The sequence below is a fragment of the Lissotriton vulgaris genome, chromosome 4_2 (genome assembly GCF_964263255.1).
Source record: "Lissotriton vulgaris chromosome 4_2, aLisVul1.2, whole genome shotgun sequence".
NCBI classification, from domain to species: Eukaryota; Metazoa; Chordata; class Amphibia; order Caudata; family Salamandridae; genus Lissotriton; species Lissotriton vulgaris.
Genome location: NC_141692.1, coordinates 19,364,688 through 19,387,131, shown reverse-complemented (window position 1 = coordinate 19,387,131; position 22,444 = coordinate 19,364,688). Strand labels below are relative to the sequence as shown.

Below are 22,444 nucleotides of genomic sequence, written 5' to 3'. Positions count from 1 at the left end.
TCGATTACCTCCATGACATTCCTGAATTCCTGGAAACACACTAGGGTCAACACATTGCTAAAGAAACCTTCATCCATCTTCATTCAACTATCAAACTACAGTCTGAACTCCCTTTTACCCTACCCAGCGTAGGTCATGAAGAAAGTCAGCAACAAGCAACTTGCTCACTTCTAGACACCACACAATCCATTTTCCATACCGACCACAGTATTGAGACTGCCCTCATCTCAGGCACAGATGACACCTGGCTGATCCGCGACCGTGGAGATGCTGCAGCCCTCATACTACTCAACCTCTGAGCAGCCTTAGACACTATCTCCCACTGCTCCCTGATCAGAAGACTACATGAAACAGGCATCCAAGGACCCACCCTCAACTGAATCTACTCCTTCCTCACAGGAAGAACCCATAAAGGCAACACACCACCCTACACTTCAGAAGGAAGGGCTCTGCCAGGGATTCCACCTTGTGGCCAACGGACTTCAGCCCCACACCCACCCCCTCCGTTCATACCAGAAATCTTGGAATCAGCATGGAAAACAAGCTTGACATGATGGCCTAATTAAACACAGTTACCTCTACTTGCTTCCACATCCAGAGGATGCTGAGGAAGATCCTCAAATGGGTACCCATAAAGCCCAGGAAGACAGTTACACAGGCCCTGATTACCAGCATAATTGACTAGGCAAACACTGTACACTCAAAGAAGCTTCTGAACAGGCTCCAAAACAAACAAAACATCTGGGCACGTCTCATACTCAAACTATCTCACCAACCTATATCAACCCACATCTCAGAAAACTTGCTCCACATGCGCAAATGTACCAAGTTCCAACTCTTCACACTCACCCACAAAGCACTGCACAACAATCGCCCCGCCTATCTCCTAGCCACCTCCGCTCAGTCAGTATGGATAAGTTGAGGAGCACTGTGTGCCACCCTTGAGAGGTCATGTGCCCTCAGCTCACAGTATGCAACATAATGCCCTGAACAACCTTTATCTCCTTGTGAGATCACCTATGGTTGCCCAAATCCACTCAGCTCATTATGAGTCCACATGGTTGCTGGATCCTACCATCTACAGACTGACCTGGAGTAGAAGAATCTGTTCTGAGAGGGCCCTGTGCCCCGTAACAGATAGACCCAAGGTGCTTCAGGATCCCCGCTAGATCATCATGTCTCCATTTAGACAAGTTAGCCACAGAGTGATCATGGGTTTTTCGCAATCCACAACCTGGCCAAGACTAGTGGCATCTACTGCCAGAGAAATGCCCCCTTCTGGTTGAAAGACCCAACGTGTATCAGTATCCCCCTGAATCATCATATCCCCACTTACCCCACAGGTTAGCCAAGTAACGGGTACAGCGTACCACCATCCATCCCCTGGCTTCGAGGCGATCATTCACATCTATCTGAAGGGAATTCGCTCACACTGATTGACCTCAATGTCCTCTTGCAAAACATCATGAAGCCCAGGACCCACACTGAACCTGTAAAATAGGATGGAAAGAGGTATCCTATGCTAATTCTCACCTTAGAGTCCTCCTTTGAGAAGAAGGGCACTAATGCCAGCTGCAAGGAAGAGCATTGTGTAGCTAATCTTCACGCTGCTTGCTCCGTTGCAGAGGTCCGTTTGGCAACAAGAAAGGCTACTAGTTACTCCTTGTATAGTATCAGATCCTGGCGTGCAGGTTATGGCACAGAAGTTGTTGACAGTTGTGAGTGAGCCTATAAACAAAGACACAAAGACAGGAAGTTATAATTAAAAAATGTGTAGGTTTTCAATAGAATATTTTGCATGGAGACAGACGAGCATACATGTGGTAGTAGCTGAGGAACTCCCTGCCCATTCACTCTGATATTTGGCGATAGTGCCATCACGGTCTCTAGCTTTATCCTTCATTCCGATGCATCATCTGTTGTTTCTCAGCTTCTTATCAAGAGGGACAGTAAGAAAGTAGATTTTGGGAGGTGTGATGCATGTTACTTAGGTTCTCCAGTTTCTACGGAGGTAACTTTGATTGGGCAGTGCCTTGGTGGGTGCAATGGTTTAACATGGGGTTCTATCACTTTGGATAATACTGAACTATAATTGCAATGTCTGCGTATTCTATTAGTGCACCTGACTCTCCAGAGGTAGCTCAGATGATCAGTCAAAATATACCCCATCATGTAGTAGAAGGGTAGGATTCAGAAACAGATCTAGTGCCGGCTTCAGAGAAGCATGTCTCCCAAACCCTTGGCTCACCAGCCTCGTTTAGAGGGGGGCAGACCTTTAGATTTTGTCAGCTCAGCTTCTACTGGCACTATTGATGGAAAGCTTCCTATGATGGCCATTTGCGCTGCTCCTTAGTCGTAAGGAAAATAGGGTAAAAAGCATCTAAGAACTCTACACTTGCTACAATTAGCAAGGTACTCCCAACAAATGATTGTTATTGTGACTTTAGATGCTCTCTGTTCAGAAGCAGATTCCTGTTAGTTGATTCCCATGTGTTCTGCTGCAGCTTCCCAGAGTGTTCTAATGAACAACTAGAGCGCTAACAGTCTAACTTATGAGAAAAGTGTGACACACCTGAAACCATCTTGATTGAATCAAAGCTGTAGACTATAAGCATTTCCTTTGGAGGGAGTTTGTTTTGTAGTCGAAACTATAGTTAGTGCTCTGCAAAGCTAAAGTGAGGGACCACGGCAACCCGGAATCACCCATTTCTATGATGTAAAGGTCAGCTCTCCAAGGGGCATATCATCAACAACCGGCGATAATTATCGCTAAGCGCACTTAGGGCTAGGATAATTATCGCCGGCTATCGCTTGTTTATATCGCGGAGATAGCGCGCTATCAGTGACACTTATCTCCAGAACGATAAAAATTATTCAGTTAGCTGCCAAATGTGGAATTGTTGCTGGGATTCCAGCGATAATCGCACAACGTTTGGCGCTATGTTGTTGATAGTGCAGGGCAGACTTAACCATGATATCCACCTTCCATTGGATATCATGGCTAAGCCAAACTAAAAGCAGGCATAAGGAAAGTAGCAAAAATCACGTTTAGCGCGACTTTTCTTATCGCTATGCTTGTTAGCGTGCCCATTGATAATTGGAGAAATGTCGGTTAGCAAAATTTCTCTAGTTATTTTGGGAAGGAACGCCCACTTTGCATCTCATTAGAGATGCAAAGGGAGGCGTAGAGAAAAAAGGTGCTAACATGCGATTATGCATGTTAGCTTGTTGATAGGGCGAAAACGTTACCTCCGCTTTTCTGGCTTTTAAAGTAAAAAAAGCGGAGATAAGGCCCTTGATGATATGCCCCAAAGGGGCATTTTATCAAGACAGGCGATAAAATTATCACCGCTTTAGTGGCCAAAAACTGCAGCTAAAACGGCGATAATGGCTTGATAATATGTTCTATGGTATTCCAATTGAATCTCAGGTCCTTCACATCTAACATGGGCTCCAATAGGAATTCCATAGAGCATATTATCAAGCCCATTATCGCCATTTTAGCGGCAGTTTTCTGCCTCTAAAGTGGCGATCATTTTATCGCCTATCTTGATAATATGCACCCAAATTCGTCAAACCATCGCCTATTAAGAATAACTAAGTGTAATGCCCTTTACTATGATATGATCTCTGGGGCCCTCATTGGCCATCAAAGATTATTTAAAGATTTCAATAATGTGATTCCAGGGGTGTATCAGTGCCACAAAATTGCCCCTCTGGGTTGCAGTAATGTGAGTAAAAAAAAGAGGAGGGAGCAGCGTAAGCTGGATTCAGGTACCTTTTCCTGCACAGAAACAATCTCCCCACAAATATTCAAACCTGATTAAAGGGGCTTTTCCCCTGACAGCCATTTTGATGTAATACATTTAGGGCCAGGAGAAATGTAAATGATGTCAGTGGGATTTGCAGAATTCTAGGTATTTCATGTTAAACGTGTTACACACAGTTCCTGGATTGACCCCAGTATTTCACGTCACATAATTATGCTGAATTGATAGAGAAATTATAGCAGATGAACACAGAAATAATGCGAACTACCACAACATGAGTGGCTTCTGTTAGCAGCTTTTGTGTTTTCATGCATTTTTTTTTGCAAATGTATCCTCGTGTCAGAAACTGATGTGAGGATGCATTTTGTGCCACAATATAAATAAATAGAATAAATAAATAAATGACATATTTTCCAGTCACATAATTTTGCGTCATTTTCTTGGATGTGTGCGCAACAGTGAAAGCAAATTACCAATATGTAATGTGCAAGGCACGCAGGAATGAGTATTTTATTAGGCAATAGCACCAACCACAGGAAATAGCAGTGCCTAGATGCAGAGATTGGAATCAGAATGCACCTATAGCAGCCTGCAAAAGCTGCTACAACACAACACTATATTTACACCTCTGTGCTTAAAATCAAAAGAAACTGAACCCCTTTGTTTGGTTTATTTATTCATTTATTTATTTTTTGCAATTTTTAAAGCGCTACAATTACCCGTGGGTGTCTCGGCGCTAGAGGCTAGGAGCTGATACCAGTGGTTAAATCTCTAGGCAGAAGTTAGATTGATTTATAGTTAGTCATGTCGTTGAGAGAACAACCAAGTCTTTAGTTGCTTTCTGAAGACAATCAGAGATGGGCTGGTTTTTATATTAAGAGGGAGGGAGTTCCATAATTTAGCAGCAGCTATAGTAAAACATCTGTCTCCCCAGTTAACTTTCCTTGTTCTGGGTATCTGCAGCAGATGAGCCGTGTTGGAACGAAGCGTTCTGGGAGTTGCCAAAGGCTTAAAGGAATTTTTAAGGAATTTGGGTCCTGTGTTGTTTATTGCCTTGTAGACAATACAAAGGGCCTTGAACTTTGTGCGACTTCTGACTGGAAGCCAGTGCAATTGATCCAGATGTCCAGAGACCGAGCTGTATTTAGGAATGGTCAATAAGACTCTGGCAGCAGCATTTTGTATCATTTGTAATTTGGAAATAACCTTTTTTTGTGCATTGAGGAGGAGGGCATTGCAATAATCGGTACGTGAAAACACCAGTGTAGATATAAGTGTTTTGCCTGCAGTTATAGGAAGATATGGAAGAAGTTTCTTTATTTTCCTTAAGATGTTAAAAGATGATGATACTACAGCGTTCACGTGATGATGGAACAGGAGTTTGTCATCAAATATTACTCCCAGGTTTCTGACTTTGCTGACCGGTTGAGGTGGAGTTCCCAGTTCCTCTGGCCACCATAAAGGGGACCACAAAGGTTGAATACTTCCAAAGAGCATGACCTCCGTCTTAGATGAATGAAGTTTTAAGCAGTTGGAGGCCATCCAACTGCTAATGGCTCTCATACCGTCCTTGAAGTTTGCTGCAACATTAGGTCCATTTTTATGTATGGATAATACCAACTGAGTGTCGTCGGCGTAAGTTGTTAGGTTGATGTTATACTCTTTTATTACCCTCGCTAAGTCCGAAACATAGATATTAACAATCATTAGAAATGCAATAGGTCTCGCAGCATTAGAGTTAGTGCTTTTAGAATTGTTTATGGGTTTTTTTGTAAATCTTTAGCATGAGGTTGAGGGTGAGTGAGGGTGAGTGAGGGTGAGGGGTTGAGGGTGAGTGAGGGTGAGTGAGGGTGAGGGGTTGAGGGTGAGTGAGGGTGAGGCTGAGGTGGTGAGGGTGAGTGAGGGGTTGAGGGTGAGGGGTTGAGGGTGAGTGAGGGTGAGGGGTTGAGGGTGGGTGAGGGGTTGAGGGTGGGTGAGGGGTTGAGGGTGAGTGAGGTGAGGGGTTGAGGGTGAGTGAGGGTGAGGGTGAGTGAGGGTGAGTGAGGGTGAGTGAGGGTGAGGGGTTGAGGGTGAGTGAGGGTGAGTGAGGGTGAGTGAGGGTGAGTGAGGGTGAGTGAGGGTGAGGGTGGGTGAGGGGTTGAGGGTGAGTGAGGTGAGGGGTTGAGGGTGAGTGAGGGTGAGGGTGAGTGAGGGTGAGTGAGGGTGAGTGAGGGTGAGGGGTTGAGGGTGAGTGAGGGTGAGTGAGGGTGAGTGAGGGTGAGTGAGGGTGAGTGAGGGTGAGTGAGGGTGAGTGAGGGTGAGTGAGGTGAGTGAGGTGAGTGAGGTGAGGGGTTGAGGGTGAGTGAGGGTGAGTGAGGGTGAGTGAGGTGAGGGGTTGAGGGTGAGTGAGGGTGAGTGAGGGTGAGTGAGGGTGAGTGAGGTGAGGGGTTGAGGGTGAGTGAGGGTGAGTGAGGGTGAGTGAGGGTGAGTGAGGGGTTGAGGGTGAGTGAGGGTGATGGTGAGTGAGGGTGATGGTGAGTGAGGGTGAGTGAGAGTGAGTGAGTGAGGGGTTGAGGGTGAGTGAGTGAGGGGTTGAGGGTGAGTGAGTGAGGGGTTGAGGGTGAGTGAGGGTGAGTGAGGGTGAGTGAGGGTGGGTGAGGGTGAGTGAGGGTGGGTGAGTGAGGGTGAGTGAGGGTGGGTGAGGGTGGGTGAGTGAGGGTGAGTGAGGGTGAGTGAGGTGAGGGGTTGAGGGTGAGTGAGGGTGAGTGCGGGTGAGTGAGGGTGAGTGAGGTGAGGGGTTGAGGGTGAGTGAGGGTGAGTGAGGGTGAGTGAGGGTGAGTGAGGGTGAGTGAGGGGTTGAGGGTGAGTGAGGGTGATGGTGAGTGAGGGTGAGGGTGAGTGAGAGTGAGTGAGTGAGGGGTTGAGGGTGAGTGAGTGAGGGGTTGAGGGTGAGTGAGTGAGGGGTTGAGGGTGAGTGAGGGTGAGTGAGGGTGAGGGGTTGAGGGTGAGTGAGGGTGAGGGTGAGTGAGGGTGAGGTATTGAGGGTGAGGGGTTGGGTGAGGGTGAGGTATTGAGGTGAGGGGTTGAGGTTGAGTGAGGGTGAGTGAGGGTGAGGGTGAGGGGTTGAGGGTGAGTGAGGGTGAGGGGTTCTTCAGGGCTTTTTTTTTCTCCTAAATTAGGAAGTGGGACCTCCGTTTGTGAAATCCCACAAGATATTCCCTTCTGCTTGTGTGGTTTTAAGCTAGTAGGTGGGACATCATTTTTAAAGGAAAATTTGCTGAGAGCTAACCAAGTGGACGAAGAATTCGAGCAAGATCGTTGGCACTAGCTGGAGGGATTTGATAATTTAGTTACTACCTTGTTTCATGTCCAGTTCTGTGGTTTATCTGTAAACCTATTGCACTCTGGGAGTTGTAGTCTGGGTTTACTTAGATATTCAAGAGCCAAGACCAGGGATGGAACATGGATTCTTGCTGAAATGGAGTGAGGTTGGAACCCTAGCGGCATAAGAGGAAGTCCTCACCGGGGTATGTCGATGCTGCTGGATCTGAGCAGTCGCATTTATGAAACCAGTGCTGCATGGGGTGGAGACATGGGGGACCACAGCGTGGGGACTGAGCATGTTTGAGAATCTATGAAGTGGTCAGCAGCGGCATTTGGAGGTGGTGACTGTAGGAGAGGACTCTCACTGAAGGCCATGGAGCAGTTAAGGTGGACAAGGAGGTTATCATGGTTGGCGTGCCCGGGGTGGAGAGACGAGGCATGTGAGAGGGCTCTTCGTCCATGGACTGGCCGGGGGAGAGCAGCCGGAGGGAAGAGAGGGGAGGGGGGAGGAGAGCGAAAGGATCGGAGACACGGCGGGTAAAATAAACAAAAAAAAAGCCGGAGGGAAGAGAGGGGAGGGGGAGGAGAAATGCGACACGGCGGGAAGGGGAGGGGGCGGAGCCGGTCAAATAAACAAAAAACAAGCTGGAGGGAAGAGAGGGGAGGGGGGAGGAGAAGTGCGACAGGGGAAATGCGAGACAGCGGGAAGGGGAGGGGGCGGAGCGGGTCTGTGCAGGGGAAGCTGCCTCGGGCTGGGGTTGCTAGGAGAGGAGGAGGGGGGAGGAGACCTTGGAAGCAGAATCTGTTACAGCTTTGATGTGCCCTTTGAGATCCGGATTTTCGTCGAGCATGACGCCCAGTAGTGACCATTCTGAAGTCAACATCTCTTAGTTTCAAACTAGAGACTATGACTGTTGGGTTAGATTTGGAGGGGAAGAGAAGAAAATCAGTCTTGAAGGCATTATATTTAAATTGTTTTTGATCCATCCATTTGTGGCTGCTGTGCAGGACAGATTAATTCTTGGAGATACGTTTGAGGAAATCCATCCATTTTGAGATCGAGTTGCGTGTCTTCAGTGTATTGGTGAGATAAGATGCCAAGATCTTTAAGTAGTCCCCCCTCTGTGATTCTTTGACTTGCACATTGTCAAGGATTTGTTCTAGGATCCAACTGTGTGGGGTGCGGACGGAAATTAAAGTGGGGTCAGAAAGGGAATTGTCAGTTTTCACTATTTGGGAGTGTTCTGAGAGGTAGGATTGGTACCATTTCACAATGCTTTCCTACTTGCGCATCCTGTTTTTAAGAGTGTCCAGAAGAATTTGGTGGCCGGTGATGATGTTTAACATGGCAGTTAGGTCTAATAAAAAAATGACGTCAGTGGCTTTTTTTAAAAGGTGCGGAGTGTGTCATTGGTCACCATTAGTGCTGCCTGAGAGCTAACCAAGTGCACGAAGAATTTGAGCAAGATCGTTGGCACTAGCTGGAGGTATTTGATAATTTAGTTACTACCTTGTTTCATGTCCAGTTCTGTGGTTTATCTGTAAACCTATTGCACTCTGGGAGTTGTAGTCTGGGTTTACTTAGATATTTAACCAATTGCACTGCACGCCTTGAAATGATACGTGTAGTTTTTAAGAGCCAAGACCAGGGATGGAACATGGATTCTTGCTGAAATGGAGTGAGGTTGGAACCCTAGCGGCATAAGAGGAAGTCCTCACCGGGGTATGTCGATGCTGCAGGATCTGAGCAGTCGCATTTATGAAACCAGTGCTGCATGGGGTGGAGACATGGGGGACCACAGCGTGGGGACTGAGCATGTTTGAGAATCTATGAAGTGGTCAGCAGCGGCATTTGGAGGTGGTGACTGTAGGAGAGGACTCTCACTGAAGGCCATGGAGCAGTTAAGGTGGACAAGCTGGAGGGAAGAGAGGGGAGGGGGGAGGAGAAGTGCGACAGGGGAAATGCGAGACGGCGGGAAGGGGAGGGGGCGGAGCGGGTCTGTGCAGGGGAAGCTGCCTCGGGCTGGGGGTGCTAGGAGAGGAGGAGGGCACTGCACGCCTTGAAATGATACGTGTAGTTTTTAAGAGCCAAGACCAGGGATGGAACATGGATTCTTGCTGAAATGGAGTGAGGTTGGAACCCTAGCGGCATAAGAGGAAGTCCTCACCGGGGTATGTCGATGCTGCTGGATCTGAGCAGTCACATTTATGAAACCAGTGCTGCATGGGGTGGAGACATGGGGGACCACAGCGTGGGGACTGAGCATGTTTGAGAATCTATGAAGTGGTCAGCAGCGGCATTTGGAGGTGGTGACTGTAGGAGAGGACTCTCACTGAAGGCCATGGAGCAGTTAAGGTGGACAAGCTGGAGGGAAGAGAGGGGAGGGGGGAGGAGAAGTGCGACAGGGGAAATGCGAGACGGCGGGAAGGGGAGGGGGCGGAGCGGGTCTGTGCAGGGGAAGCTGCCTCGGGCTGGGGGTGCTAGGAGAGGAGGAGGGCACTGCACGCCTTGAAATGATACGTGTAGTTTTTAAGAGCCAAGACCAGGGATGGAACATGGATTCTTGCTGAAATGGAGTGAGGTTGGAACCCTAGCGGCATAAGAGGAAGTCCTCACCGGGGTATGTCGATGCTGCTGGATCTGAGCAGTCGCATTTATGAAACCAGTGCTGCATGGGGTGGAGACATGGGGGACCACAGCGTGGGGACTGAGCATGTTTGAGAATCTATGAAGTGGTCAGCAGCGGCATTTGGAGGTGGTGACTGTAGGAGAGGACTCTCACTGAAGGCCATGGAGCAGTTAAGGTGGACAAGCTGGAGGGAAGAGAGGGGAGGGGGGAGGAGAAGTGCGACAGGGGAAATGCGAGACGGCGGGAAGGGGAGGGGGCGGAGCGGGTCTGTGCAGGGGAAGCTGCCTCGGGCTGGGGGTGCTAGGAGAGGAGGAGGGGGGAGGAGAGTAGGGGAGGCACGGCCTAGCGGCCGTGCAATCAAGTAGTGAGGGGGCGGAGTTGTGGGACGGCTGAGAGAGAGAGTAGGCGGCTGGGGGCATGTGCACGCGCATTTAAGCTCAATGCGCATGCGCATTGAGCTTAAATTTATCGTGCACTGCAAGGAATCGCCACGATTCCTTGCAGTGTGGATAAAGAGCGGATAAGTGCCAATACTCTCGCCTTGCTCGATGCGCATGCGCATCGACAGGCGAGACCTAAAAAGGGTCGGACTTAGCGAGGAACCCTGAGGGACTCCACACGGAAGGCTGAAAGTAGGTGAAGTGAAAGTACCTAACTTGACTGCCTGCTTGCGGTCAGCCAGGAAGGATGTGATGAGATCTCTAGCTCTATGTTTGATACCAATGGCCTCGACACGGCCGATCAAAGTGGAGTGATCGACCGTGTCGAAAGCCGCCGACAAGTCCAACAGAATCAGGACAGCCTGTCCACCCTTGTCCATCGTGGCCCTTGGCAATGGTTGGCAACACAGACTAAAATCTGTAGTTGACACCGTTACAGGACTCAGGACATTACTTATGGGCTTTTGCCATAGGGCAGTGACGCAGGCCTCCCTACGGCACAACAAAAGGGCAGAAATGCGCCGTATCTATATGAAACTCCACACATATAATCCTTTTTGGATTAAATCCTGTGAAAAATGATTTTTCAGAGAATGGATAATTTATTGTATCCAATCTTAGGAAATTAGATATACATATAACTATTCCGAAGGCTTTATTTTATTTTTTGATAATCTGTATGATACGGCGCATTCCTGTCCTTTTCCCCTGCGCCGGTGCACAATGGGCTGCCGTCCACCAACGCAGGCACCTTTGCAGCATGGTGCAAGGGTTCCTGCGTTGCGGGAATGATTGCTTTTGTGCCGGAAGGGAGCCTTTCTGCACAAAATCAATTCATTCAGGCGCTTTCCTTTTTCTATGTGTGCTGCAGAATGCAAAAAATGAAACTAAAAGGAGAAATGTTTTAGGCCCTCATTTATGAAAAGTGACGCATCGCTGCGAAAAAACTGCCATGCGTCACTTTTCCTTGCCCCCTCCTTGCGGCACCAATGATGCATCATATTTACAGTATGACACATCATGTCGCAAGGAGTTACAGGTACATGAGTATTTCCGACGTTTCTGTAGGCGCAAAAATAATGCATTGTTGAAGTGTGTAACAAAAGTGATCTAGCTCCATCATAGGCAAGTCCCATGTTAAATGTGCCTGCGCCAATATCTTACGCCTGCCTCAAGGCAGGCGTAAGATATTGGAGCATTTGTGTCATAGAAGTGGCGCAGTGAAATCTCATAGATTTTAATGCATCATTTCTTCGACCCTTTCTTGCGTCGGAGCGCCCCCCCTACATACATTATACCTTTGTAAATATGGCACAACGTGTCGCTTTTGTGACACTGCTAGGGGCTTTTATAAAAGCCCTTTGTGCCACCATATGTCACTTTTCCCACGCTAAAAATGACACAAAAGTGGCACAAGGGGCTTGTAAATAACCCCCCTGGTGCGTCACAAAAAGTGATGCACCGGCGGCGCAAAAGTAACGCAAGGGCTCATAAATTAGCCACTTATTTTCTCTTTCGTTGTGCCTGCCTAATGCCACCTCTGGGTTGGTGTTAAGTTCTGACACATTTCTAGATTTGCGATGCCTCGTAAATCTTGGAATGTGTCAGGCTCCATGAGTGTTGCATGGGAACACCCACAGCAACACCCATGGAACCCCTTTTCACACAGTTTTCTGTGTGAAAGAGGCACATATTTATAAGGCCATGTAAAGCCACGTAAAGTGGCTTTACATGGCCTTATAAATATGCAGTGGCACATTGCGCCACCGGAACGTAAAAAACGTGACATTCTGTGGGTGCAAAAATGCCAATAGGGCCTCATAAATGAGGCCACCAGGACTTTGGCTGCTCCTTGAAAAGTCTATTAAAAAAAGAGTCAAAAGACCCCGAAAGAAAAGAATGTAAAAAAAGGTAAGACACCACCTGAAGGTTGGGTGCAACTCCTGGCCAACGCCTGCTGGCGCATACCCTCATGGCCACCTCTGTCGTGGTTGGCTGTAAATAGGCTAATGCAAGAAACAGCTGAATATAGCATATATTTTTTTTTTTTAAACGTTCACTGAAAACCACAAAAGTTAAAACACAATTATGGTTACCTTTGGATGTACAACTTTATTATATGTTTGAATGAATCTTAAAAAAACAGTGAAAAACACAAAATGAAGTTAAGGTTGCCAAACAAAACCTAAAAAAACACAAAAATCCACCATGGATGGTTAGACAAACCAATCATAATGTGATTCCCCTAATACAAAGTTATTGACCTCACAGATGGATGACATTATTGATGACATCACTAAAGATATCTTAAATGACAATATTGATGACAACCATAGCTTCACTCCTTCTTTTGTAGCAGGTGGAGTGTCGGGTGAAAGATACCGCATCAGCAGAGGTAGGTAAAGTTCCATGGGACTGTCAGTTCTTCCTATCGGCCACATGAGTCAGCGACGTCATGCAAAATGATGGGACCCCGACAAAATGTGATTAGGGGCCCTTGAGTCTCTCATATTCCACAGATATTAATTGGTGTTGGACTCGATGGGGGCCCCCTAAAGGTTTGGGCCCTTCAGCGCTGCCAGAGTCTGCGTTACACCCTCACCAACGGAATAACCATGCACCCCAAAGTAATGGCCTCAGGGGCATATTCACAAAGAAATGGCGCAGTGTGGTGCAGCTTCATTTAGAAAAATCTGAGATGCGCCATATGCACAAGAATATGGCTCACCTGTGTGTTTTCCCTTTTGCAGGTGCTAAAAAAAGCTGCCTAGCCCCAACATAGACACCCTGGTGCCCTTGTGCAACAGTGCCTGAGCTGAAGGGATGATTGTTTATGAACATGAAGGTGCAACCTTCCTCCACACAAACAATCAATGAAGGTGATTTGCTGCAGAATGCAACAAACATAGAAAGAGCAAAAAGAAGGCGAAATAAAAGTATTTCTCCTCGTCCCACCAATCAAGGTCTTCTTTTCAGTGGCGTTAGAGTGATACCTGCGTCAAAGGCTATCACGTTTAGCCCCTTCCATCCGGGGCTAATTCCCCCTCGGTGCGAGGGGGAGGGGGGCCGCGCGCATCGCCTCTGTGCTCGTGACGAGCTCAGCTCATCACGACTCCGCCCACTCAATGGAACGCCCCGCACAGGAGGGGAATTATCCCCGCGTGGGCGTTCCGCGGCGGTTAGCTCGTCATGAGCACAGCTCCACTGTGCCTCAGAGCGCCGAAAGGGTTAGAGCACAGTGGTAAGCAACGCAAAGTGGCTTAATGCTGCCTTGTAAATATGGAGTAGGGCATTGTGCCAGTGGAAAATCCTAAAAAGTGATGCTCCAGTGGCACAATGCCCTTGTAAAATATGCCTCTCAGTTTCTCCAGTGCAAGATGTTGACGAAATTCCATAGGAAGCATGAATTTCACTGTGTGGCTTACATTGGTTTCTATCAGCTTGAAAATAAACACACTGAACTGGTTAGAGGGATGAAAGGCTAACTTTGGCAAAGTAAAAAAAAGCGGCAACACTGCAACTATAAAAATCGAGATTTAATATCCTTACTTACTAAAATGCTGGGGATGTCAAATGAGTATACACTCTTAATTTTTGCTAACTAAATTTTTGGTCATATGTACAAGCCCCTATTGCCACTACAACGTCACTTATATCGACATTGTGGTGGCCATAACGCCTCATTTTCCAGGCAGCGTTAAGCCCCTTAATGTGGCTTATCACTGCCTTGTAAATAAGGCCCTCGTTCACACTAGGGTTAGCGTGAAAGGAGTGGGCAGTGGGTGTTGCAGTGGGCGTTCCATCACAACATCCATTAATTTTGACGCAGCCCCCTATTTACCAGGGCAGCGTAAAAAGGAGGCAGCGCCAACATTAAGACCAGGGAAATCCTCGTCTTAAGTTGGCGAAACGAGGAGAAATGCTTAATTTTTCCTCGCTTTTGCTTTTTCCATATGTGCTGCCCTGCGCAGAACACATGGAAAAAGCAAAATGCCTTGAATTGTTTATGTACAGGAAGGCCCCCGTCCTGTGCATAAACAATCTTTAAAAAAATGTGCCATTTTGTGACTTTCATGTGTGCTGCATTAAGCGGCAAACATAGAAGTGACAAAATGGCATTTAACCCCTCCCCTGCTGGTGATGGAACCGCTCCGTCACCAGCCAGGGACGCGCTGTGCTGATGACAGAGCGGTTCCGTCACTGCCCACTCGGAACGCCTGCGTGGCACGGATTCCTCGCCTGCGCGGCGTGGATTCCTCTCCTGCGCTGGACGTTCTGTTTAGCAGGCGGGGCTGTGACGGAACCGCTCTGTCATCAGCACAGCGCACCCGAGGCTCGTGACGAAGCGGTTACGTCACGAGCACCGGAGCACCGCGCGCCCCCTCACGCCCTTAGCGCTGCGGCGGAATTGCCGCCGTAGCAAAGGGGTTAAAGATTGCTTATGTACAGGAAGGAGGACCTTCCTGCACATAAACAATCTTTCCCCTGCACGCAGACACCGTTGCACATGGTGCAAGCGTGCCTGCATTGGCACTACACTGCTAGGTGTAGCGACAGAGCAGGGGGAAATGCAAGGCTGCACCCTATCCTTGTAAATAAGGTGCAGCCTGGCATTTCTGAGATGGCGGAGCACGGTGTTAGGCCAGGACGGCTAACGCCTCACTCTGCCACTTCCTTGAACATATGCCCCTTTGTCTCTTGAAGTTAAAGAACGAACTTCTGCACAAGATGTGTTTCTGGTCACACATTAGCATTTATAGCTAGAATCTCTGCATGTTTATGACTGTACAAAACTCCAACAGTTCACTTTCACGAATTACCCAAAATGCTACAAAAAACCTGTTAATGTGTGTTATTTTTGGAAACTTTCGTTTTTTGTGTTACTTAGTGTAAACAAAATTGAATAGGTTGTGCTGACGAAAAAACACTTACTTATTTATTATTAATTGCAAATAAGTATATTTAGCTAAAACAATTTTGTCAGAAGAATATTTGTGCAAGAATGAGAAGCTGTCACTGTTGGCATAATTGTAAGAAACATTTAAAAAACATAGCACGTGCAGAATATTTCAAAATTATAACTTATGTTATGTTTTGTTATATGTTGTGTTATGTTATGAGGATTTGTGAAGTGTGGCATATCACCGAGGGGTGTCCAGGAGCTGAGCACGTGTGGAGCCCTTCTCCTGGGTGTTAGTTGAAGAGCCAGGTCTTCAGCTTCTTGCAGACTTCAAGAAGCGTGGAGGTCTCCTGCTGGGCGTTAGTTGAAGAGCCAGGTCTTCAGCTTCTTGCAGACTTCAAGAAGCGTGGAGGTCTCCTGCTGGGTGTTAGTTGAAGAGCCAGGTCTTCAGCTTCTTGCAGACTTCAAGAAGCGTGGAGGTCTCCTGCTGGGCGTTAGTTGAAGAGCCAGGTCTTCAGCTTCTTGCAGACTTCAAGAAGCGTGGAGGTCTCCTGCTGGGTGTTAGTTGAAGAGCCAGGTCTTCAGCTTCTTGCAGACTTCAAGAAGCGTGGAGGTCTCCTGCTGGGTGTTAGTTGAAGAGCCAGGTCTTCAGCTTCTTGCAGACTTCAAGAAGCGTGGAGGTCTCCTGCTGGGTGTTAGTTGAAGAGCCAGGTCTTCAGCTTCTTGCAGACTTCAAGAAGCGTGGAGGTCTCCTGCTGGGTGTTAGTTGAAGAGCCAGGTCTTCAGCTTCTTGCAGACTTCAAGAAGCGTGGAGGTCTCCTGCTGGGTGTTAGTTGAAGAGCCAGGTCTTCAGCTTCTTGCAGACTTCAAGAAGCGTGGAGGTCTCCTGCTGGGTGTTAGCTGAAGAGCCAGGTCTTCAGCTTCTTGCAGACTTCAAGAAGCGTGGAGGTCTTCCGCTGGGTGTTAGTTGAAGAGCCAGGTCTTCAGCTTCTTGCAGACTTCAAGAAGCGTGGAGGTCTCCTGCTGGGTGTTAGTTGAAGAGCCAGGTCTTCAGCTTCTTGCAGACTTCAAGAAGCGTGGAGGTCTCCTGCTGGGTGTTAGTTGAAGAGCCAGGTCTTCAGCTTCTTGCAGACTTCAAGAAGAGTGGAGGTCTCCTGCTGGGTGTTAGTTGAAGAGCCAGGTCTTCAGCTTCTTGCAGACTTCAAGAAGCGTGGAGGTCTCCTGCTGGGCGTTAGTTGAAGAGCCAGGTCTTCAGCTTCTTGCAGACTTCAAGAAGAGTGGAGGTCTCCTGCTGGGCGTTAGTTGAAGAGCCAGGTCTTCAGCTTCTTGCAGACTTCAAGAAGCGTGGAGGTCTCCTGCTGGGTGTTAGTTGAAGAGCCAGGTCTTCAGCTTCTTGCAGACTTCAAGAAGCGTGGAGGTCTCCTGCTGGGCGTTAGTTGAAGAGCCAGGTCTTCAGCTTCTTGCAGACTTCAAGAAGCGTGGAGGTCTCCTGCTGGGTGTTAGTTGAAGAGCCAGGTCTTCAGCTTCTTGCAGACTTCAAGAAGCGTGGAGGTCTCCTGCTGGGTGTTAGTTGAAGAGCCAGGTCTTCAGCTTCTTGCAGACTTCAAGAAGCGTGGAGGTCTCCTGCTGGGTGTTAGTTGAAGAGCCAGGTCTTCAGCTTCTTGCAGACTTCAAGAAGCGTGGAGGTCTCCTGCTGGGTGTTAGTTGAAGAGCCAGGTCTTCAGCTTCTTGCAGACTTCAAGAAGCGTGGAGGTCTCCTGCTGGGTGTTAGTTGAAGAGCCAGGTCTTCAGCTTCTTGCAGACTTCAAGAAGCGTGGAGGTCTCCTGCTGGGTGTTAGCTGAAGAGCCAGGTCTTCAGCTTCTTGCAGACTTCAAGAAGCGTGGAGGTCTTCCGCTGGGTGTTAGTTGAAGAGCCAGGTCTTCAGCTTCTTGCAGACTTCAAGAAGCGTGGAGGTCTCCTGCTGGGTGTTAGTTGAAGAGCCAGGTCTTCAGCTTCTTGCAGACTTCAAGAAGCGTGGAGGTCTCCTGCTGGGTGTTAGTTGAAGAGCCAGGTCTTCAGCTTCTTGCAGACTTCAAGAAGCGTGGAGGTCTCCTGCTGGGTGTTAGTTGAAGAGCCAGGTCTTCAGCTTCTTGCAGACTTCAAGAAGCGTGGAGGTCTCCTGCTGAGTGTTAGTTGAAGAGCCAGGTCTTCAGCTTCTTGCAGACTTCAAGAAGCGTGGAGGTCTCCTGCTGGGCGTTAGTTGAAGAGCCAGGTCTTCAGCTTCTTGCAGACTTCCAGAAGCGTGGAGGTCTCCCGCTGGGTGTTAGTTGAAGAGCCAGGTCTTCAGCTTCTTGCAGACTTCCAGAAGCGTGGAGGTCTCCTGCTGGGTGTTAGTTGAAGAGCCAGGTCTTCAGCTTCCAGCAGACTTCAAGAAGCGTGGAGGTCTCCTGCTGGGTGTTAGTTGAAGAGCCAGGTCTTCAGCTTCCTGCAGACTTCAAGAAGCGTGGAGGTCTCCTGCTGGGTGTTAGTTGAAGAGCCAGGTCTTCAGCTTCTTGCAGACTTCAAGAAGCGTGGAGGTCTCCTGCTGGGTGTTAGTTGAAGAGCCAGGTCTTCAGCTTCTTGCAGACTTCAAGAAGCGTGGAGGTCTCCTGCTGGGCGTTAGTTGAAGAGCCAGGTCTTCAGCTTCTTGCAGACTTCAAGAAGCGTGGAGGTCTCCTGCTGGGCGTTAGTTGAAGAGCCAGGTCTTCAGCTTCTTGCAGACTTCAAGAAGCGTGGAGGTCTCCTGCTGGGCGTTAGTTGAAGAGCCAGGTCTTCAGCTTCTTGCAGACTTCCAGAAGCGTGGAGGTCTCCTGCTGGGCGTTAGTTGAAGAGCCAGGTCTTCAGCTTCCTGCAGACTTCCAGAAGCGTGGAGGTCTCCTGCTGGGTGTTAGTTGAAGAGCCAGGTCTTCAGCTTCCTGCAGACTTCCAGAAGCGTGGAGGTCTCCTGCTGGGTGTTAGTTGAAGAGCCAGGTCTTCAGCTTCCTGCAGACTTCCAGAAGCGTGGAGGTCTCCTGCTGGGTGTGAGTTGAAGAGCCAGGTCTTCAGCTTCTTGCAGTCTTCAGGAAGCGTGGAGGTCTCCTACTGGGTGTTTGTTGAAAAGCCAGGTCTTCAGCTTCTTGCAGTCTTCAAGAAGCGTGGAGGTCTCCTGCTGGGTGTTAGTTGAAGAGCCAGGTCCTCAGCTTCCTGCAGACTTCCAGAAGCGTGGAGGTCTCCTGCTGGGTGTTAGTTGAAGAGCCAGGTCTTCAGCTTCTTGCAGACTTCAAGAAGCGTGGAGGTCTCCTGCTGGGTGTTAGTTGAAGAGCCAGGTCTTCAGCTTCCTGCAGACTTCCAGAAGCGTGGAGGTCTCCTGCTGGGTGTTAGTTGAAGAGCCAGGTCTTCAGCTTCCTGCAGACTTCCAGAAGCGTGGAGGTCTCCTGCTGGGTGTGAGTTGAAGAGCCAGGTCTTCAGCTTCTTGCAGACTTCAAGAAGCGTGGAGGTCTCCTGCTGGGTGTTAGTTGAAGAGCCAGGTCTTCAGCTTCTTGCAGACTTCAAGAAGCGTGGAGGTCTCCTGCTGGGTGTTAGTTGAAGAGCCAGGTCTTCAGCTTCCTGCAGACTTCAAGAAGCGTGGAGGTCTCCTGCTGGGTGTTAGTTGAAGAGCCAGGTCCTCAGCTTCCTGCAGACTTCCAGAAGCGTGGAGGTCTCCTGCTGGGTGTTAGTTGAAGAGCCAGGTCCTCAGCTTCCTGCAGACTTCAAGAAGCGTGGAGGTCTCCTGCTGGGCGTTAGTTGAAGAGCCAGGTCTTCAGCTTCTTACAGACTTCAAGAAGCGTGGAGGTCTCCTGCTGGGCGTTAGTTGAAGAGCCAGGTCTTCAGCTTCTTGCAGACTTCAAGAAGCGTGGAGGTCTCCTGCTGGGTGTTAGTTGAAGAGCCAGGTCTTCAGCTTCTTGCAGACTTCAAGAAGCGTGGAGGTCTCCTGCTGGGTGTTAGTTGAAGAGCCAGGTCTTCAGCTTCCTGCAGACTTCAAGAAGCGAGGAAGAGGCCGCCGTATGTAGAGGGCGCTGTTCCAAAGGTGTGAGGTAGGACAAGGCTAGGCCTCCTGTTCTGCTTTTGCGGATGCGAGGTGTGTGTGCGAGAGCGAGTGAGGCAGAGTGTAGGTGTCTGCTGGGCTGGTGGAAGTAGCAGTGGTAGTTGAGGTAGGCTGGTCCAGTGTTGTGCAGTGCCTTGTATGCGTGTGTGAGGAGTTGGAATTGGCATTGTTTGTGTATCGGCAGCCGGTGGATATCTCGGAGGTGAGGTGAGGTGTGGGTGAGTCGTGGGAGCTCTAGGACCTATCTAGCAGCGGTGATCTGGATGGTTTGAAGATGGCAGAGGAGGTGGTTGGGTATTCCGGCATACATTGCTTTGCCGTCGTCAAGTGTGCTGATGACCAGGGCATGAGTGGTAGTATATTTAGTGCTCTTAGGGATCCATAAGAAGATTTATTTAAGGATGCGTAGCATATATAAATGGGAGAAGCCGACTGAGCACATCATGTTGAGTTTGTATTTTAAGATGATTCCCAGGATACATTTCATCAAGTTTTTAGCAGGATTCACATTTCGCCCCCACAAGTTGCTAGCTGCAGCAAATAAACATGACAGGGTTGGGCTGACCTCACTTACCTGCGGTGGCGGTCAATGTGGCGCAGTACTTGTCTGTCCTCCCTTCACAGGTGCTCGGAGTGTCGCACCTCCCAGTGGAGGCAAGGCATTGATAGCACTTCAAGGAGTAAGCTGAAAAAGGAAAGAAACCAAACATAAGTGACATATGCAAAAGTGCTGAGCTCGCACAGTGCCTTCTAAGCATTAATAGATGTATCTGTTCATGGTTTGCTCAGTGCATTCAGGCCTGATAGCTTTGTTTAATGCAGTTTAAATCCAACAAGACTAATGCACACACACTCCAGGATCGATTTCGCCATTTGCAAAATAACTTCAGTTTTGTAAAAAGACTGCGCTTCTTTCAAAAGTGCCCACAAAATCAGGCAAGCTCCCGGGAGGTCGTACCACACAAAAGACGCCCCCTACTGCGTACATTCCTTTGTGATGCACAAGTGGTTTTCAGACAGTGTGTGTCTGCCGCATGTTAGGCTGCGATGGGTATCTTCAGACATCCTTCAGCTGCGGGGATCTCTCCCTGCAGGGTCAGGACTGCCAGTAAATAGAAGCCCTTGGAAGACTCAAGACACTGTGCCCTGCCTGCAGTGTGCACCAGGTACGAGCCTTGTATTGAGCATGCACAGAAACATGATCAGAGCTGTCTGGATAGCCATGCACGTGCACCTGATCGGAGCTGTTTGGATAGCCATGCACGTGCACCTGATCGGAGCTGACAGGATAGCCTTGCACGGAAACCTGATCAAAGCTGACAGGATAGCCATGCACGTGAACCTGATCGGAGCTGACTGGATAGCCATGCACGTGAACCTGATCAGAGCTGACAGGATAGCCTTGCACGGAAACCTGATCGGACCTGACTGGATAGCCATGCACGGAAACCTGATCGGAGCTGTTTGGATAGCCATGCACGTGAACCTGATCAGAGCTGACGGGATAGCCTTGCACGGAAACCTGATCGGAGCTGACAGGATAGCCATGCACGTGAACCTGATCGGAGCTGACTGGATAGCCATGCACGTGAACCTGATCAGAGCTGACTGGATAGCCATGCACGTGAACCTGATCAGAGCTGACTGGATAGCCATGCACGGAAACCTGATCGGAGCTGACTGGATAGCCATGCACGGAACATGATCGGAGCTGTTTGGATAGCCATGCACGTGAACGTGATCAGAGCTGACTGGATAGCCATGCACGGAAACCTGATCGGAGCTGTTTGGATAGCTTTGCACGTGAACCTGATCAGAGCTGACTGGATAGCCATGCACGTGAACCTGATCGGAGCTGTTTGGATAGCCTTACACGTGAACCTGATCAGAGCTGACTGGATAGCCATGCACGGAAACCTGATTGGAGCTGTTTGGATAGCTTTGCACGTGAACCTGATCAGAGCTGACTGGATAGCCATGCACGGAAACCTGATCGGAGCTGTTTGGATAGCTTTGCACGTGAACCTGATCAGAGCTGACTGGATAGCCATGCACGTGAACCTGATCGGAGCTCTTTGGATAGCCATGCACGGAAACCTGATCGGAGCTGTTTGGATAGCCATGCACGTGAACCTGATCAGAGCTGACAGCATAGCCTTGCACGTGAACCTGATCGGAGCTGTTTGGATAGCCATGCACGGAAACCTGATCGGAGCTGTTTGGATAGCCATGCACGGAAACCTGATCGGAGCTGGCTGGATAGCCTTGCACGGAAACCTGATCGGAGCTGACTGGATAGCCATGCACGTGCACCTGATCGGAACTGTTTGGATAGCCTTGCATGTGAACCTGATCAGAGCTGACTGGATAGCCATGCACGTGCACCTGATCGGAGCGGTTTGGATAGCCATGCACGGAAACCTGATCGGAGCTGTTTGGATAGCCATGCACGTGAACCTGATCGGAGCTAATTGGATAGCCATGCACGGAAACCTGATAGGAGCTGACAGGATATCCTTGCACGTGAACCTTATCAGAGCTGACTGGAAAGCCATGCACGTGAACCTGATCGGAGCTGTTTGGATAGCCATGCACGGAAACCTGATCGGAGCTGTTTGGATAGCCATGCACGTGAACCTGATCGGAGCTGTTTGGATAGCCATGCACGGAAACCTTATCGGAGCTGTTTGGATAGCCATGCACGTGAACCTAATCGGAGCTGTTTGGATAGCCATGCACGGAAACCTGATCGGAGCTGACTGGATAGCCATGCACGTGAACCTGATCGGAGCTGTTTGGATAGCCTTGTACGTGAACCTGATTAGAGCTGACTGGATAGCCATGCACGGAAACCTGATTGGAGCTGTTTGGATAGCTTTGCACGTGAACCTGATCAGAGCTGACTGGATAGCCATGCACGTGCACCTGATCGGAGCTGTTTGGATAGCCATGCACGGAAACCTGATCGGAGCTGTTTGGATAGCCATGCACGTGAACCTGATCGGAGCTGTTTAGATAGCCATGCACGGAAACCTGATCGGAGCTGACAGGATAGCCTTGCACGTGAACCTTATCGGAGCTGACTGGAAAGCCATGCACGTGAACCTGATCGGAGCTGTTTGGATAGCCATGCACGGAAACCTGATCGGAGCTGTTTGGATAGCCATGCACGTGAACCTGATCGGAGCTGTTTAGATAGCCATGCACGGAAACCTTATCGGAGCTGTTTGGATAGCCATGCATGTGAACCTGATCGGAGCTGTTTGGATAGCCATGCACGGAAACCTGATCGGAGCTGACTGGATAGCCATGCACGTGA

General features: G+C 49.1%; 1 protein-coding gene across 1 annotated transcript in view; it reads right to left on the bottom strand.

The window, feature by feature from the left end:
- The window catches only part of LOC147718157 (uncharacterized), a 127,026-nt gene that overhangs the window by 4,431 nt on the left and 100,151 nt on the right, over nucleotides 1–22,444 (bottom strand). The window contains exons 2-3 of the mRNA XM_086919231.1: nucleotides 19,700–19,810; nucleotides 1,534–1,728 (exon numbers count right to left, since the gene is read on the bottom strand). Of these exons, the coding sequence (XP_086775357.1) occupies nucleotides 1,535–1,728; nucleotides 19,700–19,810 (305 nt within the window). The 3' untranslated portion in view covers nucleotide 1,534. The remainder of the gene's footprint in view (nucleotides 1–1,533; nucleotides 1,729–19,699; nucleotides 19,811–22,444) is intronic.